Source organism: Pleurodeles waltl, chromosome 12 (genome assembly GCF_031143425.1).
Source record: "Pleurodeles waltl isolate 20211129_DDA chromosome 12, aPleWal1.hap1.20221129, whole genome shotgun sequence".
Lineage (NCBI taxonomy): Eukaryota > Metazoa > Chordata > Amphibia > Caudata > Salamandridae > Pleurodeles > Pleurodeles waltl.
In genome coordinates this window covers 491,897,792-491,910,285 of record NC_090451.1, presented here as the reverse complement: position 1 = coordinate 491,910,285, position 12,494 = coordinate 491,897,792, and the positions used below count along the sequence as shown (strand labels likewise).

The following is a 12,494-nucleotide window of genomic DNA, read 5'->3' as shown; positions in this document are numbered from 1 at the left end:
ACATTGGATGTTCCCCCCCCAGTAAAAGGAGTCCCCCAGACAGCTACTGCAGGCTGGTAGAGTAACCTGCACTGCTAGCGCAACTTCACAATTGATAGCTATGGCAAAGCCACCACTTTCCCTGTAAATGTGTTAAGACACCCCCCCCAGCAGGCCTATCGAGTTCTAAAGGTGGAGTGCAACATATGGCCCAGGCAGGACATGTACTTTACACGTCCTGACTGTAAGCACGTAACACTACAATTTTTACTGTGGAAAGGCTTGATCACCCAATTGGAGAGTACAGGGTTACAAGCCGACACCTCAACTATGAGAAAGGTGTGACCAAAGTGGGCACTCCAAGATATCAAACAACTTGTTACATTAAGCTCAATTGGTATCTCAATTCTAAATAATGTAATTTGCTGCCATATGCAGTTTTGGAAAAGCTTCCACTTTGTTGCCTTTAAAACCCCTGTGCCTTCCTGGGCACAAAGAGAGCCTGTTCAATGTGACAGCTTCCTGCCCTCCTGGAGAGGCATGCCATTGACTCTCAGGGAGGAGAACAATGAGGGACTGGATGCCATAGAGGTGTCACTTCCCTCCTGCAGAAAGCCATTTAGGTGTTAGCCCCCAAAAAGCAGGTTTCAAAGGTAAACCTACCTTTGAAGAGCAGATGTGGGACACAAGGGGGGAGGGCTGCCCCATTGTTGAGGTGCACAGGCTGGCACAGGAAGTAGAGTGGAAAAACTGGTTGCCAAACCGGTTTCCCCTGTAGCCCTGAAGTAGCCACACCCGGGGGTGGACTGGGGAGGTCTGAACACAGAGAGAGGGTTTTCACCATCTTGGGAGTGGGCATAATGTATCCTGGGATCGCTAGATGCCACACTCCATAGGAAGTGGTCACCAGGTGGGCGGGAGCCTGGGAATCCATTGGCTACTGTTGCAATTGGGTTACGCCCACTCAGTCCGCCTGTATTTTTTGCCTTCTGCATCGCCAGGGTTTGGACTTTTTACTGGGAGTGAGTCTCACTACTGGTGTCTCGCACACGGTAATCACATGGTAAATGGACTGTGCGTGTTTACTGCCTGTGTCTGCCATTTAAGATGGGGCTGCTGCAACGCAGCAAGGGTTAGGGGCACTTGGCTAGTTACATGTGAACCAGTGTACACATGTGTGCGGGCTGCACATGGAAGGTTACTGTCTTGCTCACAGGTAGCCTGGTGCAGTGGGGTCTCTGCAGGATTAGATATTCACCTGGGATAGGCCTTATATTGTTAGTGTACACTAATAGGTAAAGGCAGTGTGATTTACTGTTTTGTGTCTAGTGACACTTTCTTATACATATAGGGAGAGAATTGCCTTATAGAGCAGTTTTGCTTCCCTTCGGCCTACATAGACCATTGATGTCTTGAATTGGTGCAAAACCTGTGCAGGAAAATCAATTATGTAATTTCCAAAATTATATCTGTACGCTTTAGTGGTCATCAAGAGTTTACATATTCCCTGGCTCAGCTCAGGATCAGAGCCCAAGCCTTTTGTCACCCTGCTGTGCCCAGTTATTTGCATTTCTCTCCAGCACCAGGAACAAAGGCCTCGCCACAATAAAGGGAACAATTAACAGTACTTCACCCAGCTCCTGAGAAGGAGAGGCGTGGGGCGGAATGATCTGATGAATCACTCAGCTGTCTTTACAAGGTGATGCCCTCAAAGGTCTGCTTTTATAATTACAATTTGATGGCAGAAAATGAAAAACAAATACACAAACACAGGTTTTACTCATTATACATGTTTTATTGTTTTCCCATAATGATGACTATGATTACTGCTCATAGGATATGTGTTTTATTAGCATTAATAAGTGCCTCCATGCAGGATTATTATTTTTGATAATTGCATTTTATGTACAAAATGGTGGTTAATATGTGGTTTGTTGGTCTTGAACCTTGACAAAACCAAAAGACTCACTGATATGTTTGTGTGACCTCCTTTAGGAGGTCAAAGGTGATTAAACAATGTCATGTATTGTACTTTCCATCTACCAATGTACATATTTGTAAATCATTGCATAGTATTTAGTAGTTTGTGTAATAAATGTACTTCTCCTTTTTCTAAATTAAAAGTACTGACTGGACAGTCATTTATTGAATGTTGTTATTGCGTGCTAGTAAATGGTGATTACTAGCCCACACCACCTCCACTGAGTAGGCCTTGGCCTGCTCTGCCTTGCTACCTTGAGAAAGTCGAGCACTACAGTGGGGTACTTGATTTCCAGTAAGGAGAGATGTGGACCTATTACTTGTGCAGGCCTCACAATTAATAACCCAATTTCCTACAGATACCATCTGTATACTGCCCCAAGGGCACTTCGTAAACATAAAGGGGGCACCCCCTGGCACCCAGACCTTAGATCTCACTGGTCTTGGAAGGAGTACTGAAGGACTGCCCTGCTGCAGCGAGGGACCAACAAAGAGAAGCTGCACCTGCTGACTAGCAAAAAGAGGAACTGTACCTGCCTTGTCTTGCTCACAGAGAAGCTGTCTCCAGAGCTCAATCATGCCAGGAGAACTCCAAGGGTGAGTTGACCGGATTCCTATTAGCAGCACAGGGACACAACAGCTGAAGAACCCTGCTGGGTCAAGTTGGTAGCCCAAAGTATTCATGCAGCTACTATCACCGCTTGCAGCACCAAGGACCAGTACTAGATGCACCAAGTTGCACCCAAGTTCACTGAGCGTGGGAGTGCTGTCGGAGAGTTGCTAGGACCTCAGAATGTGAGTTATCGACCCAGGAAGGTTTCGACCTGTGACCAGGACACCGTACGACTGGTAGTCCAGTGGCAACTGGACTTCAGTCTGACCATAGAGGATTTTGTGGGATGTCGACCCTGCATACAGGACCACCTCACCATCTTTGTGGACCGGGGAATCCCCGATCAATGGTGTTGCATCCACAACATCCTTGGATCATCCTTCATCCCTTGCATCGAGGATCACTTCATCGGGAATCCATTGCAAAGCGGATAACGTCTCTGGAACTGCTGAAAGACTGTTTCCTCTATGAAGGTAACTGGTCTTGAGGACCTTGCTGGTCCCCCTGAGTAGCTCCCTGCCGGAGTTGGTCACCCCAAGTACTTCTATCCGACAGCATGAACATTTACCTAAGTTTTCTTTGAAAAAAAAAATCTTTGTCCAATTCATTGACTTTGCCTAGGCGTATTCCCGGTTGAGTGAAATTGCATTGATTTATTAGTGATTTTAAAATCAATATCTCCGAAACCATTAGGTGGATAATTTCGTTCAAGTGTCTAAATTCTTGTAAAATTGAATGAATGATGGGTATTTGTAGAGTGTGACTCACTCCAAGGAGCATCCTGGCACCATGCTGAGAACTACTACAGGTCCTATAAAAGAGAAGCTAAGCCTTAAATTAGAAAACTACACAGTGAAGCTGGGGTTTGGAAGAGCCAAGTTTATAATTCTTTTTTTAAAGCTAACTTAAGATTCGATGGAACGCATACTGCGAGGAAGCAGGTTCCATGCTTTGGAACCTAGTAGTGTGAATGACTTTCCGCCTCGAGTTTTCAGACAGAAGGATAGTGGTTTCAGAAAGGTCTCAGAGGACAATCTTAGAGTACGTTGTGGCAAATAGTGACAGAACCGGTCATAAAGGTATTTAGGTCCAGTACTTTTAAGTGGTCTTTAAAGGAGCAGAAGTATTTTAAACCAGATTCTTTTGTAAATTGGAAGGCAGTGTGAAGTGCCACTGATACAGGACTAGGGTGTCTGTTTTTATAAATTGGCATTGGATTTCTTGAGTGCTCAGTGTTGATTTCTTCCTCATTTGTTTGGGTGCTGTTTAAATGCTTTACACCTATTCCTCTTTGTAAGCCTTGCTGCACAGTGCCACAACTACCCAGGATTGAGCTGAGGGTTTGACAGACAAAACCTAAGGGTCCTAAAGAGGTTGCTAAGTGTATTGCACAGTGCGGTTGCACAACCACATCATATAATAAACCCCATTTCCTCACACACTTCCTCCTTTCAGTACCCATGACCAACTTGGTTAATATTTGGAAGTCAATGTTTATGGCCAAAATGTAACTGTCTGTTGCTCAGTCCAGATTTTGAAAGCTACACAATGCATTTTGGACCCCAGGCAAACTTTTCAAGCTAGGTCTTCTAGACTCCAGTAGATGGTGGAATGGTGATCTAAGAATAAGTGATCTTCAACACATGCTGTACAGTTGTGCGTTTATTAACCCCTTCTGGGATGAGATGAGAACTTAGTCGAAAGTACAGTTAGAAATAAGCTACACCACAGCTGTACTGGGTATCTTTGATGACTCTGTAACACACCTCCCACCCCCCCTTGCAACTAAAAAGACTAGCCACTAATTTAACTCTTCCTAGCCCCCTGGGTTAAACTCCCATTAATTGCATATAAACATTTTAAGAATATCACAATCTGTACATGGTGGGCTTGGCTCTGCATCACAGGGAGTGCACATAATACTCCTTTCTCAAAACTACACTTCTCTAGCTCGTACAAACAATTGTCGAACAAACTGGATCGCTATGTACAGAAAAGCAAACCTTCATGAGCCTAGTGTACCACAATACCATTTAAATAATCATATCCTACAATTCTACATGTAGACCAGCAACGGCATCTTCTCAACTCCTCCTCATGGTATTTCAGTCCCTCAATTATTACATGCAATCTGTGCGGTGTAAAAAGTGCTCACATCTCATTTTGCTGTACTTTGGTAATAAGCTTGAATTTGTCCTTTTCGACTATAGTTACAAATATGTGAATGTGTGTTTATTAGTACTCTTGATCTAAGTAGGATGTATTACTTGGCCACATGCTTTTTCTCTGCCATTTGTGTTTGTGTTAGTATTACAGCAAGACACTGTTAAACAGAACGTCATTGGCAAATGCAAAAATGTTCATTTCCAGTGTTAAGTCATAAATGGAGTAACATTTGTTGTGCATGTCAACAAATGTTACTCTGTTTATGACTTAACACTGGAAATGAACATTTTTGCATATGCCGACGACTTTCTGATTCTAACCAAAGACCTCAACATGTCTATCGCCATGGTCTTCCATCTGACACCTACATTTGATAGTGGGTAGATTCAACATTATTTCATAGTTAGTTTTCCCAAAGCGTGTGTGTCTTATTGGAACATCTACCACATGATATCACTGGAGCTACAATAAGAAATCACTACTTATATTGTAATTAAGTGAACATGAAGGAAGGAATAGGGCGGAATAGCTTTGGCTAGACTCTATATTCTATTTTATCACGATTGGCAAATGGAAGGCAGGAACTAATGCAAAAAAATGTTCGTAATCTCGTAAATGATGATAAATTATTTTCTGCTGGTGGCTTATGCTTGTTTTTTTCCCTCACTAGGTGTTTGTAACTACCAAGTGGAAGATGACATTGGAAAGCTTAAAACTTGCCTCAGTGGTTTCCTACACGAATATGGCATTTCTGTTACAGTGAAGGATGATTATATTCACGAATTGTGAGTTCCAAATATTTTGTTTTAAACAAATCCATCTGTTGTTTTTGTATTTGTTGCCCTAGTGCGAAGGGTATGCCCAGACGTGGGTCCTGTGATTGCTATGCCACCAGATTCAAGCTAGTCTCGCTGATGAAGGGTTAAACCCTGGAACTGGTCCCAGGATACTTGTTTCTTCTTCAGGGAGGACCTGGCCTGGCAGTTCGGGCTGGCCTGTTCCCATGAACAGGGTCAAGACTGATTTGCATATGGCTGGGTCTAAACTGGAATGGGAAGCAAAAAAACTGATGGATTAAACCCAGATCGGTGACTGGGGGTGAATGTTTGATTTGTTCTGCATTCCGTCCATCATTTGTTGTTTTTGCATTTAAAAAAAACAAAGGGAGAAAATTCAAAGCTAATAGATTTACCTTTACTATTTATTTTTATAGACATGCCTTTTCTATTGCTCACAGTGAGTGCCCGAGAGAGTTTATTAGGTACTTGTCCTATTTTGCATCAGCCACTGTGTCATAAAGGCCCCTAATTCTACACCATTATCTAGCTAGATTAACATTTACAAAATATTGATACAGATGGGGATCACAGTGCATTAAACCTCATCAGATTTTTACGAAAGATGACTAGACAAGATTCTTAATAAATACAACTAGACATATTCAGCAAATTTTCATTAATTTGATATGCACCTGCAATTATTCTTGGTATCATGCTTGTATGTACAGGAATACCATTTGGTTAAAACATTCCTTTGTTACCTCCTAGAGTAAAATAGATGATATAAAACATAAATAAATGTAGAAAATAAACTACAAGTACACATGTCTTGTTAGGAAAGGCATATCTATTAGTCAGCTTCTCTGCTCTGTCTTTAAACATTTGTCTTCATTTTCGGGTTTATGGTGTGTTCCTTGTACAGGTCTTGTGTAATCAACTCTTTCCTCAAAACAACCCTGAAGGACAACACAGTAAATCTCATGTTATGTATGTGTCTCATGAGGATGTGTTTTAGGGTTCATAAGTTTAGACCATAGAGTAAGGGCAATTTATTTGGGTTTTTGAAAGTCTGAGAGCCCCCCTGAAAATACTGCTGTTTGGAAATCAGCAAATGAGACGAAACCAAGAATTTGTGTGACTAATAAACAATTTTTTACATGATTCGTTTCATACTAATTAAAGTTCATTCATTTGTAAACCTTTTTTTCCCTCATGCAGACTACTGCCAATCCTTCAATTTACAGGAGCTTATCCTATCTGGGGAAAATGTTCACCCTATTAAATACCTGAATAGCTCAAGTAATAGCTAAAAGACGACCAGTCATCTTCTGCAGTATTCGATGAATAGTTGCACCTATTGTGTAGCAATTTTTATACATTTTATTTGCTTGAGCTACAGACACATTTTTTGTTACAAACTGCAAATTATGCAGCAAGGTAGAGGATTAAGTGGCAGGCGCAGAAAAATCTCTTGGATGAATAGAATTTGTTTATCTCTTAGATAAACAGAATGAGGTACTATGTCCCTGAGCCCCATTTACCCTTCCTTATTTGGGAGATATATTTTCGGTATAGTTTGTCCTAAACATCAGAGAATGGACCCTTGGACAGCTCCTCGCCTGGCCATAGTACCCGTTCCAAAGGAGGAATCCCTGAGGTACAGCCCACATCTGAAATCTATGACACTAGCTGATAGCGTCAGGTATGTCATATGCCGAAGACTGGCACTCACTCCAGATTGCCCAAGGCACCAAAGTGTACCAGGGTACTTAAAGGGATTCTTGCAGAACTAGAATAAGCAGTGAGGTGTCTTCCTGGACTCATGCTACAAGTGCTGCTAAAATTACCATGGCATCCAATGACCTAAACTTGCCATTGATACTTGTGGTATTCCATTGATGTTAGTGCTCCGGGACTTATTCAGGAAGTTATAATAACGGAGGTGCTGCACTGGAAATTACCAGCACTGTTGCCCCTAGCATAAGGGCACACATCTATAGACTCTAACTAAGGGTATCTTTCATTGGGCCTGCGACAAGTCAGTGTTGGAAACTTGCGTAGTTTCCATTATCAGTATTCCCTTAGTCTGTGATTGAATGTTTAAGTCAATTTCTTAATGGAGGTCTTCCTCTGACATCGGCATCATTGGGTGTCCGAGGCTAGATGACCTATGACTGTTTGCCAAGTCATATCTGCATTCACGCAAGGCTTGTCTGAGAAGAGCAGGAGGCTGCAAAGGCTAGCAAAAACAGGGGTCTCCATGAAATGTCTGGGAGCCAGCAGCTTCCACCTCTCAGTATTGGTGGCCAGCAGAATCATTATCTCTCCGCTCTTCGGAGCCCAAAGAAGGCTGGGCTGGGCCACCCACCAACATTTACTTTTTAACCTCCTACATCTTCTAGAAGTGAGACCCTTCATTGCACCAACCGCTTCAGTCCCTTAATTGATATATCACATGACGATCCTGACCTAAGTGTTTTAATGGGTAGGACAGCGACTCAGGAGTAACAGACACAAGCCCAGACCTGCCTAATGCTTGGTACATCTCATGTATAAAAGACCTACAAGATGAGGTATCTGAGCTCAAATCCATGGTGAAATCCCTAATTTTAATGTTCAAACAGCTAACATCCGTAGATGTGACACCCAGTAGAGATCACAACGGTAGCACCACGCTGAATCCCCCAGGGTCCTTAACATTTCCGACCAAATTGCCCTCGAACACCGGTAACAAGACTTGCAATTGCGCTCCTCCCCCCGTTGCTGTAAACCTGGTGCCCGGCACTGGTCACCCTACATCAGCTGGTATGATCATGAATTCTAGCCAGGCCCGACGTACAAATATCTAAACAGGGGTGACAAACCAAGTCTTCATCATCAATTGCCTAGATTAATGAAAGATAAAGTTCCAAATTACGTTGGACAGCCTGCTCCCAATTGGGCTAATTCTAACAACACTGTCTTAATGGATAATGTCCCCAAACTATGCCTACTAGCCCACAGGGAAGGAGGTGAATCTGTGGGAAACAAGGCGATCCACTGGATCCGTCATGTGAGGGGCTGTTACACCATAATACATGAGGACATAATTGATGCAGTTTGAAGGCCAGATCTAGTTACCTGTCTTGACACTATTGAGCTGACATTTACAGATAGGAGCTTGGTTGATAATTTGGTGGCCTTAGATGCAAGGACAATCACCCCATGGTACTCACATTCAGTTTAAGTACCCCCCCACCCCCACCTTCCCGCTTGACAGGACCAGGTTTACCAACCTTGTAGCAGGCACTTCTTCTAATCTAGATAAGAATGATTGACTCAGTGCACCACCCGACATCCCTGCTGACCTTGTACCCCTTCCATGCAACATAATTGTTACTGGTTCGACTGCTTCTCCTATTCCTGACTTTAAATCCCCCCTGCCCCCGTCAGAAATATCAGCAAAGCGGGCGCTGGGCCTAATTAACTTCTATAACAACATCCCGAAAGCTGAGTCAAAAACCGTCTTGACTCTGCTGAAAAGGAATATTGAAGCTCTCAGGAATAAAAAATTCCAGGATTTGGTATTTCTATTGGGGGGGAGATTTCAATACGGAAGTTTGAACAAGGGCTTTAGAAAAGGCCTGCAGTTTAATCGGAAGGGGGAACCCAGGGCACTCACACTTTACACACTCTACCTGTGGGGAACAACTGAATGATCTTATATTCAATATTGACCTTGCATTCTGTAACAAGATTTGCTGCCCGCCAATCACATTCACCTACGTTCAATGGGCATGGGAAAAACTCAGTGATTACATATTGGTCACAAATAGACTTGCCGCAAGGGTTGGAAATTTCATTACCCACACAACTGCATAAGGTGACCATTTCCCCCTGAGCATAGACCTGGATATGGCATCAAGAGCTTTTTTTTTATCTCAAACGCCACTTCCTAACTATTGTATGGTGGGAGCTATGGACATTAACAGGCTCAATGGGTACACCTTGCGCTGGTCAAAGATTGATCCCCAACAGTTTCTAAAAGAGTTGATCTGTGGTTTTACGCAGGCTTTTGAAAGCTGTCTAGACCTGGGTTCTGACCCCGAGGATATAATTGAGAGTTTCCAAAAGATTGCTGGATACATTAAGGAGGGACTAGTAATTACAGGTAGGGACAGCAGCAACAACAGGACAAGAGGGTGGTTTGATGAACATTGTACCAAGGCCCATAGAACACTGAAACTAGCACTACAAAAACAACCACGCTGTGCAAATGAAGTCAGGGCGGCTAGGAAACACTACAAGCGTGTTTTAACACAGAGGAAAACAGCTTTCATAGAAGATCTATGGGAGGAACTGCATGAAGCAAGCATGAGTAAAGACCCTTCAGCTTCTTGGCGGACAATTAATTCACCCTACCTCCAGCCTGATACCAGTCCACGCCTTGAAACAGCCATTAGTGAGGGAGACTGGATTAGCCACTTTTCTAATATTTTTTCCAATCCTACTAACAGGTCAGGGCTGACAGTAGATGTTGTGTCCGGTAGTGTTCCCCCCCGTTACCTTCCCTATCAAGCTGGCTTTCACCTTGGATGAGATCATGGCTGCTTTGAATGCTAGCAAAGGCGGCAAGGCGCCGGGTCCGGACTTCATCCCTGTAGATCTGTTTAAAGCCAACATGACCCTATAGGGGCCACTGCTTACTCAAGTCCTGAATGCGTGCTGTTGAGTTGGCCTATTGAAATCCTGGAGGGAATCAATTATAGTCCCAATCTTCAAAAAGGGAGATAGACATAGTCCAACTTGCTTCCGTCCTATCTCTCTCCTAGACTCGATGCTAAAAGTGGCAGGCTGCGTTATCTTGAACAGACTACAGGAATGGGCCCAGGACAAGAATGTTTTATCGGACTTACGGTACGGGTTCCGGGAGGGAGTAGGAAATGTGGAACAGAGTCTAAACCTAAGCATGCTGATCGAGAAATACACCACTATCAAACAAGGATGATTATATCTAGTTTTTGTTGATTTCACTGCTGCCTTTGACTGCGTAATTCATAGCAAATTGTGGGCTATCATGGGGAACATGAGTGTGGAACTACCTATCATACAATTTCTCAGGGAAACATATCATGGATGCAGCGCCAGAGTGCGATAGTGACTGAAAGGCTAATGTACCCAGCCATTTGGAATAGAGAGGGTTGTAAGGCAAGGTTGTATTCTGGCACCCCTTCTTTTCTCCCCATACATTAATAGTCTGGGTAACGTATTATCTGCCTGTTGTAACAACCTGCCCCAAATAGGTTCCTGGCCCGTCCCCGCACTTCTATATGCTGATGAGGCAGTCCTAATGGACCGAACCCCCCTTGCACTGCAACAGTTACGAACATGTTTTGTGTCCTATATGGAGGAACTGGGGCTACGAGTTAACAAAAGCAAGACATTTGCTATAAGGTGCGGGAAAGTGTTACCGAAAACTCCCAGTCTCATGATAAAAGACACCAGAATTTATTACATTACGTCCTTTTCCTACCTGGGGATCATGTTTGATGTAAAAGGGACGTGGCAAGTGGCAATTAGAACCAGAGGGCTACACTTCCAGAAAACTATTGCAGCCTTACGCAATTTTGTTTGAAAAGGTTGGTAAGAAACCCCCCAAGGGAGATGCTAACAGTGTTTAAGGCCAAATGTATGTCAACAGCCATGTACGGGGCTGGCCTTTGGGGACATGTAAACAATGTCTCCCTACAGTTGATAGAGGATGCCTTCCTGAAGTATCTTATTTCTCTCCCACAGAGTAGTCCATCACATGTATGCCACTCGGAATTAGGGGTCCCGCTAATTTTAAACCTAGTTAAAACCCATCCAATCTTGCTATGGCACAAGATATGGACTTCTGAGTATACAAAGCTGAACCAAGAGATTATACAGGATTGCCTCGGGTCCTCTAATGTAGGAAAAGTTAAATGGTTATGCTAAGTTAAAAACATTTTGAGTGATCTAGGACACCCAGACTGCTACTATAAACCAGAAACACTACGAGCTGTCACTGGAAAAAACCTAAAGGAAGACTGCTTGTCACATCTAGAGGAACTAAGTCTAACAGCTGAACTGCTTAAGCCAAGTGTTCTTAAAAAACAGCTGATCTTAACCTCACCTGGGATGCAACTATATCTAAAGGAGGTGAGCAACGAACAGCACAGATTTGTTTTGACAAGGTTTAGGCTAGGTCTTTTCCATCAGTTAGTGAGTTTTCCAGCGACTGGTCGAGGAGTATGGCCAAATATCCGTGTGACACGGCCACTGAGCAAGTTCTTTCCATACGATTCTATTCTGTTCATTGTATAACTTTCCAAGAAAGATACTATTGCTGCCATTACTGAGATCCATGAACTTGCGACAATGTTGACCAGCTTATGTGTTCCTAGTCTTTTCCAACCATATACATCTGTAACATCATGTCTAAATTCCTATGGGCCATCCTTAGACACAGAAAAATAATAAATTTTGCTAGCGACTGAAGAGTAAATTCCATAACTATTGCCACTTGTAACCTGCTGGGTGATCTTAATTATTTTTACTGTTTTATTCCTTGCTTTTTATGATATTATTCTGAACACTTAATGTATATATATATGTGTGTGTATATATATGTTCGATGGCATGTGTAGCTGCAGATACACATGCTGTTCACATCCCGCCATCTGGTGTTGGCTCGGAGTGTTACAAGTTGTTTTTCTTCGAAGAAGTCTTTTTTCGAGTCACGAGACCGAGGGACTCCTCCCATTTCGACTCCATTGCGCATGGGCGTCGACTCCATCTTAGATTGTTTTTTTTCCACCATCGGGTTCGGACGTGTTCCTTTTCGCTCCGTGTTTCGGGTCAGAAAGTTAGTTAGAATCTCGGAAAAATCGTCGGTATTGTTTGCGTTCGGTATCGGGTTAGTTACAACAGATCGACACCGAATTAAGAAGAGCTCCGGTGGCCCTTCTGGTTTT

The 12,494-nt window shown here is 43.1% G+C and overlaps 1 protein-coding gene across 1 annotated transcript in view; it reads left to right on the top strand.

Moving 5' to 3' along the window:
- NAE1 (NEDD8 activating enzyme E1 subunit 1) overlaps window positions 1-12,494 on the top strand; it is a 308,399-nt gene that overhangs the window by 215,875 nt on the left and 80,030 nt on the right. Inside the window, exon 18 of the mRNA XM_069217198.1 lies at window positions 5,409-5,523. Coding sequence (XP_069073299.1) covers window positions 5,409-5,523 — 115 coding nt within the window. The remainder of the gene's footprint in view (window positions 1-5,408; window positions 5,524-12,494) is intronic.